General features: G+C 41.3%; 1 protein-coding gene and 1 long non-coding RNA gene across 2 annotated transcripts in view; both read left to right on the forward strand.

The window, feature by feature from the left end:
• The window catches only part of fto (FTO alpha-ketoglutarate dependent dioxygenase), a 138940-nt gene extending 134891 nt beyond the window's left edge, over positions 1-4049 (forward strand). Inside the window, exons 9-10 of the mRNA XM_007552190.2 lie at positions 583-723; positions 2521-4049. Of these exons, the coding sequence (XP_007552252.1) occupies positions 583-723; positions 2521-2527 (148 nt within the window). The 3' untranslated portion in view covers positions 2528-4049. The remainder of the gene's footprint in view (positions 1-582; positions 724-2520) is intronic.
• A 7238-nt stretch (positions 4050-11287) lies between these two features.
• LOC103138090 (uncharacterized) lies at positions 11288-14335 on the forward strand. Its single transcript, XR_476213.2, has 3 exons — positions 11288-11809; positions 11875-11942; positions 13354-14335. It is a non-coding gene; the product is annotated as an uncharacterized LOC103138090 (long non-coding RNA).
• The last annotated feature ends 10005 nt before the right edge of the window (positions 14336-24340 follow it).

Genomic DNA, 24340 nt, shown 5'->3' on the forward strand with positions numbered 1-24340 from the left:
ATACTGTGGAAATTACAGATGACCTCCAATTATTAATCACACAACAATCATGCTGTTACACAAAGAGGCTGGGTTTCTCACTGCAGCAACAGAGAGTGATGTTCTTATGAAAGCATCCTGCTGTGTGGGGCTCTTGGTGAGTGTGAAATGAACAGGGCATTAATCACGATGCATGATATCATGTCTTATCATCACTTTTATGCTGTCACAGGCATTCATCGCTTGAGAAAATATGTTCTGACATCACTTTTCCTATTTGTCTCAGCTATGTTTGGTTCTGGGACCTTTCTGGCTTGAAAGTGTGTCAGTGTTGCCAAAAACAGTTCAAGCATTCAAGACAAGTGCAGGAAATTAAAATGCTTACAGTCTCTTTTATACAAGAGAGACAAAGACAAACTCCTAAGCTGCGAGTGAGATAGAACATCCTCCATTTATCTCCAACTCTTAACAAATTCACTGTTGTTGAATGCAGCAGCAGAAAGTCTTCCAAGTCTGTTGCCCTGATGTGTGTTTCTTCCAATTAGTTCTGATGGGAGGGAGGAGTTAATGGCTTTGTGTGTTTCCTGTGTCCTCTCGCCTCAGGTGCCACTCGAGTCTGGCGCAGACGTTACCCCCCGAGGAGGCCCCAGTGGACCGACCCTTCTGGGGTGTGGATGACCCCGGCATGCCTCTGCCCTTTGATCTGGCTGATATCATCAGCAGAGTGGAGTCCCTGCTGTGGAGGTGGGCCCAAAATAAATGTACACACTCACTGAATAAGTAATTTTTTTTAATGATGGGCAAAATTGCCCGAGTCATCTTTTATTGCAGTAGCATTAATCTCACACAGAAATTAAGAAATCCAACATTTGAGTGCAATTTATTCAGTTGGGAAAACAATCTCATCTTAAAACCCTTTTTTTAGTGGTAAGGGATCCACGTAGAACAAAATCTAAAACATTTATTTGTAGCTGGAGTCGGGTCGAGTCAGTTCTTCTCACACACCTGGAGCCTCCAGTCTTCACCTCCTCCAACACTAACAGATTTTTGTGCTTAGTCTTTCTGCCAACTGACCACAACTAGAGAAGAAAAGTAGTGTTGGTGAGTATCCCATTGAGATTTTGAGGATGTTTTTAACCTCCATTACTCCCTTCAAATGTTGGTATTTTAAGTATTGGTTCTTCTACAGTCTAGATGAACCTGAAAGAACCTGATATCTGTGTCATAAATATACATACCTAAAGGGAAACATAGAGCCATAAATTATGATGTAAATGTTTCTAGAAAATCTTAACTTAAAGTTAAATACAAATTAAAATAATTATACAGTTACATTCATTTTAAGGGATAATTCTGGGTGTCAGTAATTGTACCAATCAATTACTTTTTAACATGGTATTTGTCCCAAATTAATAACTTAAGTTAAAGGTTGTATTTTTCTTTTTTTTTTTTTTCATTTGGCTAATATGCAACAGCAATAAAAGACACAGTTATTTCATGGCTTTTCACACAGCAAAACTAGGTTTGCATTACATGTGGCTGCTGCTGTATGATTATAATAATACACCAATTCAGCATCCATTCACTCAAGTGCTTGGCCTGTTTATTTAACACTTTTCTATAAGTTAATGGACCAGCTATTATTATTCAGTGTTTTACATAAATACGTGCACACAGACATGCAACTGATGTGATTATTTTTAGAGCAGTTTGTGAACCGTCAATCATGACATGGAGACTGAAACGTACATGTGGAGCACACGATGTGGGAACAGCTGAAAGGCTTGCTCAAGGCACAAGCAACACAAATGGCCATTTATGGTCATTATGAAGACCCAAAAGGACAATTTAAATAAACAAAAATCAAGCACTAGTCTTAGCAACGCTGCAGAGATTCCTACAGCCCTAAAAGTTTAACTTGACCTGGTCACTTCACATACAGCTTGATCCAGCAGACATAACTGCTTCAAATTGTGAACAAAAATATGTTTAAGATTCAAAAGTTGAGTTCATTTTGTGTAAATGGAGCCAGTTCAAAAGTCCTCTACTGTCCTGATGTCTATTTCATGTTTGTCTATTTCTCTTTGTTTTCAAATTACATTACAACCACAAAACTAAAAAAAAAATAAAAAAATACATTACATTATAGAGGCAAATGATACATGGCTCTGAAAACTGTTTTTTTCAAATGAAAACAGAAAAAGTGCAGCATATTTGTATTTGTACCTGACCCCAAATATAAGACAAACATTTTTAGAATTACGTTTCACTCAATTACGTTTTTTCTTGGTATGGCTCCGTATCAACTTTGCACAACCTAGTGACGCAATATTTACAAACTCTTCTTTGATCACACAAAATTGAGCTCATTCAACGGTTTTGCAAAAAATGTGCATCCACTGTTGTTTTAAACTATAATTGAGAGCTTAATAATTTCAGTGATTCCATGTTCAGCCTTAGCCTTTGACATGAATAAATACCAGGAAAAATAAGAGTATTTTTCATGTTTTCATATTTATTGTTTTGTTTCTGTTCCATTAGGATGTGAAGGACAGATAAAGGAATTAAGGATGAAAGAAATCAACCCACCAGCTTCTCTGAATGGTCCCCACTTCAGTTTGAGGAGACTGACCACTGATGCTACATTTATTGTGATTCCATCATGGTTGGATTCCTTGTGATTGGGGCGTCTAGACCCTCCCCTTCTCTTTCACCCACCGCTTTCCCTGCCGATACTGGCATTCCGGTCGCTCCAACTTGGATTTGTCTGGGAGCAAAAACCAGACCACCACCTTTATATCCAGAGTAGTGCTTCAGTAACATGCTAACAACGCAGAGCTTAGCATTGAGCTACTAGTATCACAACGGTCTAACAAAACATACGTGGAACCTACATTTCACTGTTAGCGTACATTGTGTAACTATTTATTATTTCTGTGTACTCTGTTGCTTAATCTCACGTAATCCAAACATGCTTCAGTGGATCGACTCCTCGGTAGTCACAGTACAGTACATCCATATATGCTTTCTGCTTGTCTCACAGTGTTATATGATACAGTATAGATTGGTAAGAAAACTCACTTTGGTCACATGGTATTGCATTCTTCACTTGTGTATAGCGTAACCCCGTTTTATTGTGTTCAGAAGTGGAATGAGCCTGAAGAGACCAAAGAGAGACTACGATAAGAAAGTTCTGAATGTCATCCGGTGGAAAACATGAAGAACGTGTCGTGTTTGTGGTGCAGTGGCGTGCTTGTGCCATTTTGCTTTGCGAATGTACTTTGTGTGTGTGTATGCGTGCGTGCGCGTGTGTACATTTACCAATGCGACTATACATGTGATCGGTTGTTGACTTGTGTGTGTGTTTTTTTGTTTTTTTTTTTTGTGCACGCTCTCCCCCCCACATGCCTACATAAATGTGTGAATGTGATAGTGTGTGTGAGCCCTGCAGGATGCCTGCTAGTTGTTTGTTCTTGAAGACGAAGAAACGGGGAGCTGCAGAAGAGCCCCTTCTTCCTCTGCTCTGATGAAAGGCAGCTCTGATAGAATGACCCGGAACACAACCGCCGTTTCTCATAATTACAGCTGTTCAGTCGCTTTTAATTACTCTTAAAGTGTGTAGAGCACCACGTTCCCCTGTAATGCTGCGGGCCATCCGAGAGAGCGAGGGGAAGATCCGGAGCTTCTGACAAAATCCACTTTCAGAAAAGCTGCAAAAACAGGTTGAGGAAGAGGGCCGACCTCAAAGTGATTTAGCAGCTCAGCTCGTTTTATTTCTCTCTCTATCTAATTCATGATGAAGTAGAGATGCTGTTTGCTATTTAAAATGCAAAATGCGCTCCCTTTTTTTACTTCTAAGGTTTTTTCCAAGATGTTAATGGTTGCCAAACACTGTTCTTCTTACTTCTTCTCTTTCAGCGCTTTTTGTTGTTTGTTATTGTTGGGAGATTGGTTTGTAGATCAGCAGCGGTGTTGACTTGTTTGAATCACTCTGTGCTCCCAGCGCCTCAGCTTGTATGTCTGAAGCAGTAGGAATGGCAGTAAATAAAAAAGAAATGTGTTTTATCCAATCGCCTGAGTCCTCATTTTTTGAAAGTTGTATTCCTATCCAGTACAGCACACAGGTACAAACTGTTCATTACAAAATAGGTGCAGACATAAAAAATCATGTTTCCAATCATATTTCCTAACCTAAATGTTTTGAAAATAATACGTATAGTAGTTAACAAATGTGTGCAGGCTTGGCCGATAAAAGCTAACATTAGAACAATGTAGCTTGTGTGCAACAAAGAAGTCTTACGTTAGGATAAATTGTAAGTGCCCCTCTGTATCTGGTTTTGTTTTGTTTTTTTGTAGCAAGGAACTAGAGTTGATTAGGAAAAGTAGAAATTGTAGAGATGTGCTGAATCAAAATAAGTAAAAACTAATCTTGGAAGAACATGTCTCAAAAATGTACTCAAGTAAATGTGAATACAATACTGTATTTTTATGGAGTTCATATTGTTTTGATTCGTCAGTGTGCTGCAAACATTTTTGTGCAGCTCTCTCATGAAAAATAGATTTTTAATCTCATTGAGACATACCTGGTTAAAGTAAAGGTTACAGTCTCTGTACTTTGTGTTCGTCTATCGTAACAGGAACAAATCTGTAAAAGTTAAAGGGATCTGAAGCCTTTTTCAAGTCAATGACTGGAGAATATGTTCTGCTGATTTAATGGGCTACAACTTAAAACAGTGCCAGTATCTTTAATATTGCATCCCTTAACATTTTGCCGTACTATATTTTGCTTTTGGAGAAACCTCCTGATACCCCTGAGTGAGCACTAGAGCTTTTTTCCTTTCCTTTATTTTTATCAGATAATCTGCTGATTCTTTTATCTCCGAGAAAAGCTGCTGTGTCAGCCAAAACTTTCCTCCGACTGACTCGTGGACAGATGGATTGAACGACGTCTCTCCCAGTAAAAGAAATGACGGCTAATATTCTCAATTGCACTTCGAGACCTCTCCGCTCCGCCCTTTACCAGCTGCTGTCCCAGAGGTTGCTTGTGTTAACTACTTCCTGTAGTGGCTGAGTGACTGAGTGATGGATGAGTGTGGAGCATTCTCCCCCCTTAGGGGGCAACTAAAAAAAGGGGCCCCACTTGAAGAGACAATTACACGGCGCTGGTGAGAGCCACAGGTATGCATTGTTCTGACCGGGGTCAGCCGCCATCCAGCCAGCCGAGCCATACTCAATTAGGCCGATAATAGGGGCAGAGAGAGATAAAATAACCAGGTGTGTGGTGAGGAAAAGGTATCGGTTTAGGGTCAAATCCCAGTCAAATGTTCCAGTGTGTGGCTGTGGCGGTAAGGCTGAATGCAGTTTAGATAAATAAAATCAAGAAATGTGTTTTAACTTACCTGTGATAAATATTTAGACGCCACCTGCAAAACTTAGATTTATTATAACATTTTGATTAATAAAAATCCGTCAAGGTTAAACGAGGAACTATTCCAGATCTATAATGTATCAGGCAGCCCTGGCCACGCGTTTGTTTCTTGGCTCTGTGCAGCAATCATTGCACGAGCTACACACTCTAAAATGTATTTTGTATATGCCAAAATGAAGACACTTGTTAAAAGAATTTGCATGCCTGAGTTTTTGTAAACTGATCCGCATGTGTAATGTATTTGTGTGTGCGATCATTGTGTGTCCAAGGAGTCCTGGCTGGTGTCAGAGGCCCCGGGGCCACAGAAGCAGCAGTAATTGTAGAAGCAGGGAGAAGAGCTGAAGATAGCATCGCAGCTCTGGGGCGGCTGTCAGCAGTGGGACGGCCTGCTCTCATTTGTCACCAACGCAGACACACACCACTCAGCACCAACAAAACATTGACTTGATTGAGTACATGTGAAGCAACACAAGCCCTAATGTTTTGCAACTGTTAATTACACTGAAGGTCATAAAAGAGGCAGAGCGGAGAAGTTTCACATCAGCATGAAGACTGTGAGGCACATAAAATAACTGCTGTAAATCCAGCTAAAGGTTAAAGATCTGAATCACTTTCTGGGGCTGGTGCAATCTTTTCCTATTCATGTGCAATTTAGATCGACTCGTAAAGCGTTTGGGTTGTTTATGCAAGATACATAAAAGTCTATTTTGTTTCTTTGCTAGATTTCTATTTATTAACCTCCATAAAATTTAAACTACTAAAAACTCAAGAAAAACAATTTTTATAAACCATAATTATGTGCCTTTTGTTCCAAAGTTATCCATGCGTTCAGTTATTTTTTTTTATTGCTTTGCCTGTAAGGTAGTTGTTTTATCTACTTGATTTGATCGTTCTGTTGCGTGTCAAGTGGCTGAATGTCTGTCTTTGTGTTACCGAATTCTGCAAAGCACTTTGTTACACCTTACTGAACAAAAAGTGCTCTACAAATAAAGTTGGATTAATTAATTGATCATGGAATTTTATTTATCACACAGGAACCCATTTCTGAAAGGAATTTGGACTATTATTTTTGACTCGACTCTTGCCGTAGACCTTGGCACTTTTAAAAAAAATATATTATTGTCAAAAGAACCTTGAAATAAGAAGTATTCAGTAAGAATGCATATGGTACTATATACAATATAAGGACTTTTCCAGTCCACCTGATAACCAGATGTTAGATTTTTTTTGGTAGTGTGCAAAACACTGAAGTTGACCATGCGTTCGTTTGATGCCATGCAATAACAGTAAAATGAAAAACTATTTGCTTTGTTAGGGCCAAACATAATTGAATCATCTGCATCTCATCTAAAATGGATGGTGTGATCTGGCAAACATTAACAGTATTTGAATGATGGTCTGAAAGTGGATTTTCCTGAAGTGATTGTTTGCTTTGGATCCACATGCAACACTGGCAGTCCGAACCGGCCATCCCAGAACATTAACCTTATTCTACTTAACTAACATGGAAAATAATTAATATTTTATGTTGGCAATATGCATTTAAACAAAATAAATTACACAACGTTTTGCACCACGCTGGAGAAATTCTCTGTTGAACATTATTATTTTTATCAGTAGTATAAGTATTGTCTTTTTTTATGTTTCAAGAATTTATTTTGCAGAAATGCTACAGTAGCTCTAAAAACCAATGCTTTCTAAAAACATTCAAATACTCACTGTTGAAACATACCTATTTTTGCGTTTACATTATTGAAGTTGCAGGATGTAAGAAGCGCAGCCTATAGGCCAATAGAAAACTGATCACCACTGACATGCTTCCTCGCCCCCCGTTCATTTAGCATTAGAGTGAAAGGGAATTGACGGCGAAGTCATGTTGGTGATGTTTATGTAGTCAGAAGCCTTGCAGCTAAGCAGCTCTGATGAACACAAGCTATGGCGTGATGAGTGTGTGCACTTATTGCAAAGTGGAGAGGAGGTCTTCAGGGAGAAAGCCCTTTCAGATCAAACAGTAATCTGATCAAATGTAGAGCATGTTTGTGGGTCTTTGCTGTGGCCCTGGCTCTGGTAACCAGCCGCCGCAATATCATCTGTCCTGCAGGACCTCAGTCTCTTTAGCTCACCCTCTTTCATTACCAGTCTGGAACGGCTGACCCATTTCTCCCATTCAATCCCCATATTCATTCCACACTCATTGATCTCTGCTGGTTGAATTTTCTACCACTGGAGTTTGTCTGAAAAGATGATCTTTGTAGCAGTTGCAACACTGTGGCTAGTGTAGAAACAGATCCCAGGAGCATGAAAGTTGGGATTCTTTGTATGCTGAACGGCCTGCTCCGCTGGGTTATTTGATCTGACAACAAAAATCACCTGGCTTGCCTTAGGGAACCAAACCAAAGTCAATGTTACACGTCAGCTAATGTTCAGCTTTTGTTCTTTATTTCAGAATGAAATTAGTTGTACTTTAGCCAACTATAAAGCACAGAAGCAACAAAAAGAAAGTTTCTGATTGTGAATTCTCACTTTTACACCATTCCAGTCCACTGAGCCCTGTTTCTCCAAACCGCCGATGAAGCATCCCCACTCACACCTGCCTCCCTCTCTTAACATTGCGAGACCCCTTATTGCCCCGCCATTCATATCAGTGGGATTAAATGGATCGTTTTCCAACGTTAGCAGCTCCTCCGCCGAGTGGTCTTGATGTCAGGGCCAAGCATAATTGAGTCATCTGCATCTCATCTAAAATGGATGAAAGGACTTTCTGATATCGCCAGTCCTCTCCCCATGCAGCAACCCACTAACACACACACACACACACACACACGCACACACACACGCATGCAAATCCACACTTAGGACGAAAGAGAGAGCTTTTTATTCATTTTAGGAAGATAGAACAAAGGCAGCCAGAGATAAAGGAGCTATAACAACATCACCAGTGGAATTAGAAACCAAAGAATCCATTGATCAAAACAGGTATATTTACTTACATACTGTCCTTGCAAAAGTATTAATAATTTTCCACATTTTGTCACTTCATCTTAATTACTTTTGATTTGAAGTCTCAGACAGAGGAAGATTGGAAAATATACAAATATTTCATTAAAAAAAAGCCTTTCTGATTTTGTTTTTTTAGAGAAAAAACAAAAAGAGAAATCCTGTATAATTTTCCAGCCGCTTGGTAACTTTGCTCTAGTCTGTATGGGCTGATTACATAAAATCCCAATAATACACATATCAGTTGTACAAGTGTAGGAAGAATGTGCAAAAGTCCAAGCAATATTTATTCTTCTGCAAGGCAATGTACTGTGTGCGACTGTACACCACAATAAATTGGCACTATTTATAAAGCTTTGAGCATTTACACAAGATTTGGGAAGATGCTGTCATTTTTCTCCTAACAGGACTTTTTTTTTTCCAAAGCAGCACAGGATAAAGAGGAGGAGAACAAAGTGACAGCTAATACTTTACAGGTGAAGCATTCCACCTGAAGGCAGCTGGGGACAAAAGTATCAAATTGTCTCCTTTCAACGTTGATGGCAATTAGAGTCATTTATTGTACGAGAATCATCACAGTGATGCATTTTACTTACCGGGAGTTTTTTTTTTTTTTTTTTTTTTTTCCTTTTCAAAATCTCTCTGAGATCCTCCACAGAAAACAACAAAAGGACGAGTACAAAGACGCAGATGGATCTGTTGATCTGCCTCATTTCAAAAGATGAAGACAAAGCTGAAGATGAAAGAGAGATGTTGTTCAACAAGAAACAGAGAATATAACCAGAAATGAGAGAGAGAGAAAAAAATTGTGTAATATCTACTGTTCCTCGTCTTCTATCAGCATTTGAAGTCTTTCTCAGTTGCACCGGACTGCAAAAGCAATCGACCTCATCATTCTCTTCCTACGCTGCCATCATGTTTAATATATCTCCAGGAGACTGTCACAACAAAGTTGTGAATATTAGGTCATACTTAAGGATTATTCTATATGCAGAATCCAAGAGGCAATGGACAGATGTGAGAAGGGAGGAGGGATTGCTTTGAAAATGGGGGGTGTGGGTGGCAGAAAGGTGTGGTGTGTTCGTCAGGAGTGATGCTCACCTTATCTGCTCCAACCTTGAGGATGAATTGGCAGCCACCGCTTTAACACACACACACACATGCACACACGCACCATCTCAGTAGCACACACACTCATATCCCTAACGCTACTGCCCCTTGATTGACAGCTCTTCGAATGAGTGTCTGAGTAGAGTCGGGCTCTGGCCCTCCAAGTAAGTGGGCCGTCAAATTACATCCTGGGGACCGGCTGGCCCTCCACTCCCCTGGCAGAGGAGATCTATTTATTTGTCTGTTTATTTGCTTGGTTTAAATATTTGGTGGGGGAAAATATTGAATTTTTGTCCCCCGGTCAAAGTCCCCCTCATATTTAGTTAATAAAGAGCAGAGGAGGTTGTTTGCCCAGAAAAGTGCAGGATAGGGGACTTTATTTAAGGGAGTCCTCGGAGAGAGCCGGTGACCTTCTTCCAGAGGAGGAGAGGTTTGTGTACACTGAGATGAGATTCTCCCTCCCTGCCTTCGCTAGCCTCTATTTTCCAGTCTAGATGTGCTTCCTCCCTTCTTCCTCCTTGCTTGCTGTCACTTTCTGTCCATCCTCGTCTCTGCACTTATTTTTCTTGCTCATCTCTCGGCTGACTTTCCTCCCCATCTCTCTTGCCCACCTCTCTTTCTTTGCAGAGCCTTGCTGTATTTGACTGGAGCCTCTCTGTGGACTCCCCGGGCTGCATCCAGGTTAAACTCTTAATTGCTTCGGCAGTGGGTGGTTTAAGGCATCGGCTCATTGCAGCTCAGCCGGTCCCAGTGCACGGGGGCTGCAGGGGTTACAGGGGGGGTGGCGGGGTTGCTCTGAGTTTGACTGTGAGTGTTGAGCACAGGGAGGAAGCGCTGCAAGATGATAAAGATTTATTAATAGATGCTGGAGACGACCTCTGACTGCTGCTCTCCAGCACGCTAATGCTGTGTGTTGGAGATGAGAAATGATCTCTACATGCCCCATCTATCTATCTATCCATCTGTCTTTCTTTGTTCTCCATTCTTCATAATATACTTAAATTAACTGCTCATACAACGGCCTAATCCATACATCGGCCACTGTTGTCGTCATGCAACTATAGTGACGATTTCTGGATTATAGCAGTCAGAGGAGCACTTTTCTTCAACAACTGTTCATTTATAATAAAATACATTATTTCATTATAAATGTAATAAAATAATGTATTTTATTACATTTATATTTACTAAAAAATATTTATTTTACTAAAAAAAACAACTTTCAATTTTTAAAAAACATGTAAAAGAAAACAAAAACTTTTCTTGTTGCACAGTCAACAGAAAGCTTGTAGAAAGAAGCTAGTCTGTTAAAAATGGTGAAGAGGATAATGATTGAAGAACTTAAACTAGAATTATTTATTTATTTTTTGAACGATTTCTGTGCATGTTTACCACTTGTAAATACCAAACTCTGCTGTTTTCACTTTAGCAGGCCACATGATACAACAGTGCAGCAGTCATAGTGAAGGCATACACGTACAATATATTTCACTCACTTCTCACTACATTAGCCACGCTTTTTCAACCACTTGACAACAAAGTCAACAAAACAACCAATTGACAAGCAGAAATTTAGTGGATTTAGGTGAAGATGACTTACTGAAGATGACATGAATCTAATGAGAAAAAATGATTTAAGTTACTTTGAATGTGGTATGGCTGCTGGTGCAACACAGTTTGGTATGAGTAATTTCATCTCACTATCAAAGAAAACATCCAGAATAAAGTGTTTATGTCAGAGGTAAGAATAGAATAGGCAGATTTCTCTCAGAGACCAACAACTCAAACTATGATTTTTACAAACCGGTTATGTAAACATCCACTTATGACAACTAAGAACAGGAAGCGGTGAGTAACTGGTTTAAAAATGATGAAAATGTTTTGCCTTGTATCATGGGTCTTCATTTGTGAAGCAGATTTCTAAATCTGCTAGACACCAACATGGGCAGATCATAAATTGGCATAAACAGCATGAATCTAGTGAGTATTGTACAGTGAGTAATGTCGCTAATCATATTCATCCCTCTTATGACTGCAGTCCATCATCTGGTGGATACTATCAGCAGAATAATGCAGCACATTGCAACCCAAGTTATTTGGGGTAATCCAGATATTTTTATAACTGAGGTTATGTCTCCCTTTGTCTCTTTTATCCTGCCATCCACCATTCGTGAACTAAGTATGAAATCTTGCAAGATGTAGCAGGATTTGAGTTTTTAAAAGTGGGGGCGGAGCCCATTGTTTGGTCTGGGAGCGCATGTTGTGGACAGGGAAGTTCAGGCCTGGCTGCTGCAGGTGGGCTAAATTTATATTTTGTTTTTCTTTTTTGATTATGATATTCTTACTGATATGCCTTTCAGTTTCTAGATGCATCTAATATTTGGAAAGATTGAGTTTGACGGGCTTACAAACAGGAAGAAAAGAACTGGTGAGTGTTTATTTCATTGTTTGGTGCATGCTAATGCTAACATTAGCATGCTATGCTAAGGCAGCCGCTATGTTTGGTAGGTGACTCGTGGAGCTATTTTGTTCAACACTATTTGATGAAAGAGATCCTTTTATATTGTCTGATGGTGCAATATTAACATTCAAATATTCTAGAACATTAATGAAGATGAAGAGTACTCTATTTGAATAATTGTCATTATATTGGGTTATGATAACCAGTGAAGGAATCCTGCACATGTATATTTTCTTATCTGTTAATGGTGAATTGTAGTCTGTCTCCACCACATCCAAAGGGATGCTCAACATCTAAACCTGCTAGAGACTGACTCAGTCTTTTGATTCCTGGACTGGTTACTGGTGAAACAGAACTGGACTTTTACTGCTTGTTATAGTCAGGATCTTTATCAGCATATGGACATTGTTTTAAATAAAGAATTTGATAATCAACTTATTGGAAATGTTTGTGGTTAATGTAAAACTAAACAAGTTGTCTAATAGTGAAAGCTTATCCTGTATATATTGAAAATCATTTTTCCAACTACAATATAAACCTTCTGCACTGTTTTTCTGTGTCTGGTGTGTTAATTCAGCTCTGATCATCCCTGAGTCGTACCTTTAGGTTTTCTGATATATTGCCCCTTACTTTAAACCAGGGGTGTCAAACTCCAGTCCTCAAGGGCCGCTGTCCTGCAGTGTTTAGATGTGCCACAGGTAAAAAACAGTGGAATGAAATGGCTTAATTACCTCCTCCCTGTGTAGATCGGTTCTCCTGAGCCTTGCTAATGACCTAATTATTCTTTTCAGGTGTGGTGCAGCAGAGGCACATCTAAAAGTTGCAGGACAGCGGCCCTTGAGGACTGGAGTTTGACACCCCTGCTTTAAACAGTTATCTCATTTTAGCGTTATTGCAGCATCATAAATGCTAAAATATCACAAGGCTTTGATCATCTGCAACACATAACAAGGAATTTGCCATATTTCTTTGGTCTCTCAGAGTCACCAGCTCTCAATCTATCAGAGCACCTTTGGGAAGTGGCGGAGAAGATGATTCATAGTTCAAATCTGCTTTGTTGTCGCAGTTTTGGAGATTTCACCCAGATACGTAGCGGGTGCTTAAAAACCACACCTGATCACTCCAGTCCATCCTGGTCGTCTTCACAAATACCTTCTATGTGTTTTTTCTTTTTTTGGAGACAAAGGACTTGTTCTCAGATACAACACAACCTGTACTGCTTCTGTAAACCAAGTCCTCTGTGATATCCCTCAGTGACTTACACAGATGGCTTTTTATTTTAATTATTATTTTAAGAGTACATTTTAACTAGGTTTCTAACACTTTACACCAGTAAAACAAATCAGTTATACTGTCTTTTCTCCTCCCCCTCTTACAGATAAACTGTGCTGGTGTGTCCATCCGTCAGGTTCAGCTTGTCACAAACAGCCTCAACACATCTCCACATTGATCCAGGCTGCAGTTTAGTTGAGGCCCCTGCTTCTCCTAATGCTGTTCTGCCACCAAAATAAAACCCGGCGACATGCCTGCTCAGCTAATCAATGGGATCAATAGTGCATTGCATCCTCTTATAAATATGTTGACACCCGTCAGGTCCTGTAAGTCAACTGTGAATTACATTTTTGTGCTGCCACGCTAGCTAAAAGAGTCAGTATGCTGCTCGGTGTGACAAAATCCGGCAGTCGTGGCTGATTTGAGTTAATGCCCCCGCATCTCAGTGCTCCACCCCTGCTATTGATTACTGTTTAAAAGGCTATGGGTAGTCAATACGACCCCTCATCACCATCTGTCTCTATTTACTAATAAATAAAGTGGAGTGCATTGACTGCTTGGGCCGGGCCTGTAAAAGCATGCATGCTAATAAGCGTCAGGCCCCTGTAGACACAGGAGCAAGAAGGTGTGGACTTTCTTCCTCCTCACAATCTCTGCCTTGTGCTTTGCACGAGGCACAGAACTCCAATCATTGTAATTGCCTGCCGGTCTTCCTGGTGTTCAATATCCCTCATCAAACGAAATGCGTCTTCGCTCCGCCTGCATGGATTTTTTTTCCTCCACTCGTGTCCTCGCTGTTGTGTTGTTGTTTTTTCCTCTGCAGTAGTGTGCAGGTCAGCTTTTAGGGCCATGTCTAGTCATTTGTCAAGACGTGGGCCATAAGCTTTGCCTCACCACACTCTGTTTTACTGATCAATTACAGTTCATACAGAGGGGCTCATTTAAAAAAGCACCAATAAAGCAAGTATCATAAATGACACCATTTTTTCCATCCAGGTTTTCGATCGGACTTTCTGCTGCATATGCTCGGGAATAAAGTAGTCTTTGTTTTAATAAAGATGCTGTAGAGTTGTTATGTTTTTGTTAAACTGCATGTTTTTTTTGTTTTGCTGAACGGCGAATCCTTTTTTTCTTTCCAGTGAATGATTGTTTCCACAGAAAGTCATCAGATTTTCAAGATTAAGGTTTTTAAAGTTATAGTCAAAAAATAATTACACGTCGTTTAAGGATCTTAAGAAGAAAACTGATCCTGTTGATGAATGTAGTTATGATTTATTCACATTAAAATATGTTTACTTTAAAGGAACATAATAAAACAAATGTATCTATAAATTCCATTCAATATAAGACTTCTTGCTAAAGTTGTTTTGACATTTTAAACGCATAATAATTCCACTGAATATAAGTTAAGACCTAAAGTTTAACATTTATGAATATTCAATCATCAATTAATTATTACAGATTCTTAATTTCTAAATAATAAACAATAGCCCATTCATATTAGGACTTTGACATATGATAACTCGCATTTACCATTTTTGGAAATGACAGTTGTCAAGGTCACAAAAATGCTAATATTTTAGAGCATAATAAAGTTATTCCGTGGAATAACATGGATTTTCTGACTTAATCTATAATTTAAAAGATGTACCTTCAAGGGACTGAAAGGAAAAGCAGTTGAGGAAGTAAAAAGAGAAACATTTTGTTGTGTCCACTGCAATGAGTGAAGGAGCAAAAAAAAAAGAAAAAAAAAGGCGATATTCACAAAGCAGATGCACACAAACACATTCCTGCGTACAGACAGAGCATCCATTTGGTCTGACACTGATTTCCTGAGTGAAGGCGCGCTGCTGATGTGAGGAGGCTCTCCAAGCTCAGCATAACACAGTACTGCTGTGTCAACGGTGACCTGAGCGACCCTGCAGGAGCTGGAGAATGGGCTCTGGGGTCGCTCTGTGGCTCAGGTGAAATGAGGGGTCAGGGGTCAGCTGTCCAGTGTGTCAGGCTTGCTGATCAGGAAGTGTAGCCTCTCGCTTCAGGGAGTACAAAGGGAGTGTCATGTTTTGGATACATACTCGCACTCTGACATAAATCTTCCACGCTTACATGCAGCAGAGCTCCCTGCTAGTAGCACACTGCCACAAGAAAGTGATGCAAATTATCATGATGTGGGAGGAGCGATCATTATTTTTAATGTGCAACTCTGAATTTCTTGTGGAATTTAATTCGATCTATAGACTTCTTGAACATATTTAGAACTCGACCTTATTTCTTCCAGGATTTGTAGCAGCATTAAACAGAGCAAGGGTTCATGTTTGTTTGTCCCAACCCCGGCTCTCCGTCTGCACCTCTCTCCCATTGTAGACACATCCAAACGGACCCCCTACCTCTGCAGTGCTGAGGCAGCCCTTCCTTCCATCCTCGATCCTGAGTCTCAGGTTAGAGAACTCACTGTTGTTCTGAGCCACCCCAACATCCTGGTACCGCTATGAAGGGAAAACACTGGCGCTTCAGTAGGGTTTCCTTCCCCCTGGCTTTTTCTGAAGCAGCCTCTGCTGGCTGTCCGGATCAAACCGGCCCACAGTGTGGTGCCGAGTCCTCTCTGCAAACAAGAGGAGGCCCTCTGCATTAAAGACTCGCAGCAGGAGCGCCCGTCCTAGAAGTTTAACTTTTCAACAGCCGTGGAGAGGTAGTATTACAAGGACGGATTATTGTACGAGTTTCCTCCCGAGTTTGTACTTGCAAATGATTCAAGTTATTTTAGTTCTTTTTTTTTATGAGTCAATATGCTGTGTATTTAATCAACCTGCTCTTTGCATACCAACAGACACAGAAACGCTGCCTACAGCAAAAATACTGACACACATGAGATGTTTACACATCTGAAAAGTGTGGCACGTTTCCTTGTTCCTCTGACTGCTGACTCAGGAGGACGGCTCATTCCAAGACTCGTTGACTCCTGAAGGCTTTGTACATCAGGAGGCCGACATCTTTGCCAGCGCTGCTTTTTAAAATTGTTAAAGCAAAGTCAAATTGGATGCAAAGCATCTCTGGACAAATATTTTCAGGTTTTGCTGACAATTCTTGTTTAGATATAAGTTTGAACTAAGACAAGGTCAACAAAGGTGATCATGTCCCATAGTTTCACATCCTTTATTGGCTGCATACATCTTCATGTCAGCTGTGACAGGTTTTTCTCTGCCCACTGAGGAAATGCATCCCCACATGTGATGCTGCTGTGACACAGATTCTTCCACCTGAGCTCTGGATCTCTCCAGCTCCTCCAGAGTTACCATGTCCCTGTCCGTTAGCTGCTTCTCTGATTAGTGCTCTCATTTCTGTACCTATCATCACAGGTGGATGGCCAGGTTTGCAGTTATGCCAAACTCTATTAGGATGACGGATGGAACAGCTTTTTGATATTGTTTTAAACACACACAACAATCTGCTACAATTATTTGCGCTTCGCCTTTGTCCTCGTGATGAGGCTCTCCAACAAACTTCTGAGGTCTTCACAGAATCACATTTTCACACACAGGTGGAAGACAATGAGCTTAAGATTAGCTCAAGTTCAAGTGAACTGAACTTGAACCTGTTTGCATCATAGGGGGTAGAATACATACATCCTACATTATATTTGTCCTCCTTTGTTCACTTTGCAGTTATGTACTACTGTGCATAACACAAAGGTTGATCCATACCCAGGAGATGAACATAAATTCTAGATAAAATACTTTGAAGCTTGTTGCAAAATGTAGAAAAGTAACTTTGAAAGGCATTATGTTCCTGTTTTAAAATTTTAAAGTTCATTTAATGTATTTTCAAATTTTTTTCATCCCAAATTTTGAATAGTAGTGCATCTGATGGTTATGCCAAAACCAGGCAATATTCTCAGATGTAAATTTTTCCGTTATCATCTTGCTGTTTAAATAAAAAACAGGAGATAGCCCCTCATCTCTCTCCATCTCTCGCTTTGCTCCCCCCCCACCTGCCCGCCTCCCTCTCCTCCTCTTGCCTTCTTCTCCTGCTCACTCTGTCCAGGGAGTCATTATTGCTTTGGTAAATATTTCATAGACCTCAATACCTTTGCACACAGCCACCTGCCAGCAGCTTCTCTTCTCGTGGACAGAGAGATCAAAATGAAAGAGAGCAAAGTGGAGACAGTGGAGGAAGGAAGGAGTCTGTGTTTGTTAGATTTTTTTTTTTTTTGCTGCCTTGTGTGCATTAGCATTTACAGTGAGGATGTCAGCTTTTTAATCGAGGCTTCTCAATGGACCGTGTCCCTCCACGTGTTCTGGAGAACTTCAGGGTGTCGTCACGTTTATGCAAAACAACGTTCCGTTTTCTGTGGTCCTATTTTTCACTTTACCATGTTTTTTTTTGTTTTTTTTCTCAGTTTGTTTTCAGAGATGGCAGTGATGGGAATGAGTGCGAGTCAGTCCTCGCTCAAGACGAGACACATAAAGAGAATACTAAGCCTCTCCTTCTTCTAACCTTGAGGAGCCCTGTAAGTGGCACCCTCTCTCCCTCCCTTTATTTTCCCCTTTCTCTTCTACAGCCCCACCTGTTTTTGACCGGGTTAGAGAGGGGTCTTGCATCACCTGCAGTGACCCCTCTCTTTCTTCACCTGGCCTGCATCTCTCCCCTCCATTCTTGCCTTGAAGAGGACTCAAAACGAGCTGCGATTCAGACATGAAATATTCAGCCTGGATGTAACCGCTTTAAGTTGTTTCAGAGTGGATAGAGTGTTGCCACAGAGCTTTGACTTCATAAATAAATGGTCAACAGCAGCTTCTTGGACGGCACTGCCTCCTGTATATATATGTGGCCAAGATGTTCGTGTGCCTGGGGCTAGGCCCTTCCAGTGAGTTCCAGGCCTTAAATATGGATAAGCTTTAGCCGCCCCTGGACAAACTCCTGTGTAGTCGGAATAATATTGAAGCTTAGCTGTAGATTCTGACCGAGAGAGAAAAGAGGAAAATCCTTGGAAAAGCAAGGCTGTTGGTGGTAGTACAATGAGAAAAATTTGTTTAGATGTGCTTCAAACTTCACGGATGTTTGTATGTCCAGCCAGCCGGCAGAGATCCTGCATTAGCTTCTGTTTACGCAGCATGAGAGCTTTCAGACTGAAGCGCTGCCTTACTATATTGCTAGCTGCCCATCTACACTCACCAGCTACTTTATTAGGTAGATGTCAGAAGTTATTGGCATGATGAACATCATAGCTGCTGTACATCCATGATGCAGAACTCCCCAAGCTGCCCTGTTGGGTTGAGATGTTGTGACTGTGGAGACAACATTGAACTTTCATGTTCAAGAATCTAGTTTGAAATTGTTTGTGTGCTTGCTGGATGTAGTCCTCAGACGTTCTTAAAACGCCCCTGTCACAAACAACCAGGCCAAGTTCAAAGACTCTCGAATCCCTTTTCTTCCCCGTTCTAATGCTTGGCTCGAAATTCCCCAACCAAGCTGTCTTCACCACCTCTAGGTACTTAAATGCAGTGAGACGCTGCTACGTGATTGGTTGATTTGCTGTTTGTGTTAAACAATTTAGCAGCTGCACCTAATAAAGTGGCCGCTGAGTGTAGCTACACTCTAATCCTTTCTAAACTGGCCCCCCTCCTATTTTCCACCGGAGGTCCAAAGCAGCTCCTGTTTCTGTTGAGGGAAAACCTTGATGCTTGGTTTCCTTTGAGCCTTTCTGTGTAAACTCATGTTCACGCTTTTGCCTCGCAGTCCTGGACGTTTTAACCAGGAAATGAAATGAGTCTGTAACAAATGTTTTGGCTTCTGTTGAACTCTTTAGTGAACAGGAGCTTGCCAAACGTACTGTTCCCAGTAACCTCCTGGGACGGCAAATTCTCAAACTTCAATAATTGGGGGTGGGGCGGGGGTTGCAATAGTTTCTCGCTTCTTTATTGAAAATGCTTTAAAATAAATGTTTTACAGAATTGCTCGGGTATTAGGATAAGGAGGATTGAAATGAAGGATTTCTTTTGTGAAGTCCATTTGTATTTCATTTCTGCGGACGGAGATACAGTCTTGGTTTAGCCAGGCCACTTAAGGCACGAGCATTAATCTGTGGGTGAAAAGCCGTCTTTAAACGTGATAAAGACGCCCTTGAATACAGGTTTGGCCTCTATTGCTGCAAGTTGAGCTCAGGTCACGAACAATTTGTGCCTCATTGATTTTGTGTGCGCTGCCATTTGTGTGTGTTACTGTGAGGATACTTGGCATGTTAAACCCTATGAACTCGTAGGCATAAATCAGCAATGGGAAGCGGCGTGACACAGGCTGTGGGGCCTTGCCGGTTCAGACTGGAGCTATTACAGGTCTAGTTTTAGGTGGAGGACATCAGCTGCACTGAGCTATACTTCCCTGCAGGGCTTTGGAGATTATTGCTGTAAAGGAAGAAGAACTACAGAAGAAAACCTATTCAGGTCACCTAAATAGTAAAAAGTTTTTCTTCCCAATGCCTGTACGACACATGCTAGCTCCCGTGTAGCCTTTGCGGCGATAGCTTCGACAGTAGCGTACATGAATCATGAGCTGCATTCATGGATAGCTCAGTGTGCACACACAGACAACATTGTTTGCTATTCTGTCTGTTTGTTGCAGATAGAGCCTGGGTCTTGTTAGCTGTCAGGCCAGGAATCCACAAAGCGTTTCTCTCACTTATTGATGGGGATCCACTAAATTACAGGCTCAAACAAGAGAGGCAGCTGCAGAAAACAAGCCATGCAAAAGTTTCCTCGGAGCCCCTCATGTTTCAGCATTGTGAGCATGTACACAAAGAAAAAAAGGGAGTGAACGTCAAGAGGATTCCAGATGCGTTTTCCTTTATTTCACTTTCTCTTTTCTTTCGGCTGTCATTCTTTGGTCAGGCCCTGTCTGGTCTTGCTATTATCCTGGGGTGTTATCAGCGTGTAGCTGCTTCTTCAGATCGCTGCTGCGATAAGGGCTAAATAAATGGAATGCTTGGCTAGTGGACATAGGTCAAACCTTGTTTCGTCCCTGTTTTTTCGTGTGTTGCTGTGTATGTCTGCAGGGGAAGTGGAGGCTGCAGCACGAACAGCCTGTGCAGTCTAATGAACTTATTGATTTCAATTTCAGGTCTGTTCTCTCGCTGCCTGACGTTCCTGAAGCTTTCATCCATAGCTGGACATGAATTAGTAACTGTGCCTCTTGATCGGAACGTTTCTCTTTTTTCTTTTCGGGCCTGCTTGTCTCGTCTTCTTGGGATGGGTTGCCATCTTGAAAGTTTGTGTTTTTTGTGTTGAAAAACTCCCACGGTTAAAAAGGTTCTGCCTCTGTGTGAGTGTTTTCTGTGTGGCTTACACCTGTTTCTGACTGAGATGGAGCTCGCAAAATGACAAGCTGTGTATGTGAGTATATGAATGCTATCAGTTATTAGAGGTCTTTGGAGATGCTGAGTGATCTTTCCCCAAGGGGTTCAGGGAGCAGCTGACAACTGTTTGGAGATGTCCAAGTCTGCGTGTATGGGTGTTTTTATGCATGTGTATGTGTGTGTGTGTGTGCATGAACACGCATCCATGTGCGTCTTATACTAATCTGTATCTTGTGTCACTTCAAATCTATGCATATATCTAAAAAAGGGGCGAGCATAGCACATTCCCAAAAAAGTCCAGTTCATGGAAAACGAGAAGCCGCTGGTGTTTGGGACAGGAAGCCTTTCTAGGCCCGGCCCTAACGAGCACTGTGGGAGCCTCTAATGTGGACAGAGTACATCTGATATCCCTGATGATGTCCAAAACTTAAACAGTTAGAAGGTCCGGTTGCCATATGTAGATGTGCAGCAGCCCCTTGTTTTGAATCTGATACTCTGGGAATCACAGTGACGGGGGTGTGAGCTCTGGTCAGTTTTCCAGAGTTTCCACTGAGAGTCCCTTCAACAACCAATGACTGCAGAAAACCCAGAGAGAGAGAAACAGATAGACGTAAAGTGTGAAAGAGAATTGATGCTGAGTAGCACAGGTTTTAATAGGGCTGTCAGAGTCGTATTGTTTATGTCGTGTTCCAGATTAATCCATTCTTCCTTTATGAGCCTCTGCAGCCACTGTAAATTGCAAGCATGAGGCCGGTCGACTGCTGAGTTACGCCTCGAGGATCAGTGCCACACATGGGCGGAAAATAAATCATTTCCCCTGGATTTAACGCTGGGCAATACCTGGGCCCTTTGTAAATAAAGCCATAGATGTTTTTACACCCACCCGCCCCCTGTTTTCTCTCTCTCCTGCCTCCAGGGCTCTTATTGAATCTCAAAAGGAGTAGGAGACATGAGAGAATAAGAGAAAGGAGAGCTGAAGTGAAAGCAGGCGGAAAAGATGGAAGGAGATTCCAAGCGGCGAAGGATGAAGAGACACGAACGAAGATAGCTTCACCTAACAAACGGAGAGAGAGAGAGAGAGAGAGAGAGAGAGAGAGAGAGAGAAAATGTAGATTGTGGCTGGGGGTGATGTATGATTGGAGCACAGATTCCCCGAGTTCTCGGGGTGTGCAGGAGATCTGTCAGACTGTCTAAAATCAGGCCCGACTGTGATCCACTGCTCTTTGGCAGTGTGCACAGCTTCACCAGCAAAACCAGCAGGGTGACCAACCTCTTTTCCAGTGCTGGCCATTGCCCATGCTGCTTGCCCACTTACATCCTCCTTCCGTCTTCCCAGGCTGTGTTGCCCAGGGAGAGCAGTGGCCGAGTCTGGAGAGGCAGAAAAACAGAGACAGCAGGAAACAGAGGAGAACAGAAAAGAAAGGCAGGAACCAGTTGTTCATCCTGACTTTTGCAGTCTGTCACTCCTAGACAACCAATGGTTGTGTCTGAAGTACTCTGTCAGGGCTTCATGAGAAATATATGATGGGCTATGTGAAAATGATTCTTATGTAGTGTGTATCAGGCCTGTCTTTCTGCTCTTCTTTGCCTTTTTAAAATCCCCTCCCTTCCCTTTTTCAAACTCTCTTTATTTCTACTTTTGCTTTCAAGAGCTCAAAGTTTGCTTTGCTTTCCTGTGACAAAGTATTCCCCAGTTGTTAAATGTTAATCAATGGCATGCAGTCGGATGACACCAGAGGCTTCAGCTTTCGGTAGAAGAGAGAAATTCAGCTGGAGCTTACCATGGATGTACATGGTCCACAATGAGATCAGAGGTTCTCTGCCTCCCAATTTAACACCGTCTTTGTTCTCTTTGTAGAGTCCAAAGCCAATAATTACACAAATACAGCCATGGAACAAAGCATATCCTAATTCATTCTTAGCACAAGCATTTAACCTATCCATTATTCATATCTCCAACAATGCCAGGGGGCAGAAATCAGTGCTCCCCTCACCCATATATCTGCCCAGCTACAGAGGGAGTGATGCATTATTCAGGCCATGCCAGGCTAAAGACCGCTGCGTCTTGCTTGCGTCTGCTGGAAGCAACAATCATCTCACTTGGAGGCTGTTTGTAATTCTGCCCTCTTCTCTCTTCCAACCCATGTTGCATCATGACCAGTTTTCATCTGTCCATGTCTATCATCTGATGCTCTCCCAAGTGGACCTCGTCTTTATTTTGTCAGTGAACATGTATAGTCAAAGGTTGTTTTTAATGGAGAGAATGTTTTGTTTATAAGGAGGGCTTCGTATTACCTGTCTACCACTGTGGAGCTCCTCCACTTTCTCATACAGATCATCTCTGCACAAAAGTGCTCTCTCTATCCACGCCCATAGAGCATGCCCCCATTGGAAATGTGTAATTTCTTAAAAAGTTAAAGTTAACACTGTGAGATGGTTCTAGAAGGTGCTGGGACAGCAAACAATATCTAGCTTGTTTGCTTGGACATCCGGTCAGTTTTGTCTAGTCTGAATTTGCAAACTCTGCTCCACCTGAAACCACAGACCTCTGCCCACTACAAGTGAACCGGATGCAGAAACGACTGATCAGGACTGCTCTGCTGTACGGTTGAATCCCCCAACTTCCACTTTCCAACCAAAGGTGAAACAAAATCCTACAACATGTAAAAACTGTAACAAGACAGGAAAAATACTGTTTTGGTATGAAGAAGTGAAAACTGTTCTTGGAACTTTTAGCTCAATCACAGCTAGAAGGAATGTGTGAAGCAAAAAGTCTGTTTCTTTTGACAAACTGCGTGGTGAAAGCCTTTGACTTTCATAATTCAAAATGGTTGTTTTTGTTTGAAAAATCTTGTTTTAAAAATTCTTATCCAATTTGAAAAACTATGGAAAACCGAATGAAGATGTATTCATGTTTCATAGTCGTTTGGTTATGCTGAACCTTTTGTCCAAACTCAGTTGATCACTACATAATGTAGTATCGTATATATAGCTGCACATTTACACTTTATTTTAGATTTAAATATAAGGACATTCAATGCAAAAAAACATCAGATATTTTACTGATATGGATAAGCAGTACATGCATGCTCCAGTTGGCTCTGTCAACATTAGGACCTAAAACACACTTGACAGTGTTTAGGTCACTGCACAAACCCATTAAAAACCTAAATAAAAGAAAATTTCTCTCTGAGTAAGGGTACCTGGTTGGCCTCATTTCTTATTTAAAATCAGCTTCATAATTTGATCTCTGTAAAACTTAAGTTGCTTCAGGTGTTCGGCAGGAGGAATGATAGCCTCAGGGCTCGAAGCTACCGTGAGGCCCCGCAGAGATTTCCCATCATCCCTGCAGTCTGGCAGCAGCTTTTCAAACAGCGCCCCTTCTGAAGTTGCCCTTGGTTCTACATGTGTAGCAGTAATTATGGATGAGGGGGACTAAGATCTGTACAAAACCATCAAACATTTTACAGCTTGCTGCTATTGTAATAAAGATCAATAGACACAGTATCAGTCCTGGTTTTGAAGGAGAGGTGGTGCCGAACATTTTCCCTCTTATAATTCCTCTCTTTCTTTTTTCCTCTCTTCATTTCTGACTCATGTCCCCTCCCGTTCCTATATCCTTTCTCGTTACTCTCTCTCCTCATGAGGAGACGGTGTTGCACATCCGTTTTAATTGCCAAGGTTCTGTGATGTGAGTTGCTAATAGACGCCGGTCCTGCAAAAGAGCAATAGATGGAGACAAAGA

This window comes from Poecilia formosa, unplaced genomic scaffold (genome assembly GCF_000485575.1).
Source record: "Poecilia formosa unplaced genomic scaffold, Poecilia_formosa-5.1.2 Scaffold46, whole genome shotgun sequence".
Lineage (NCBI taxonomy): Eukaryota > Metazoa > Chordata > Actinopteri > Cyprinodontiformes > Poeciliidae > Poecilia > Poecilia formosa.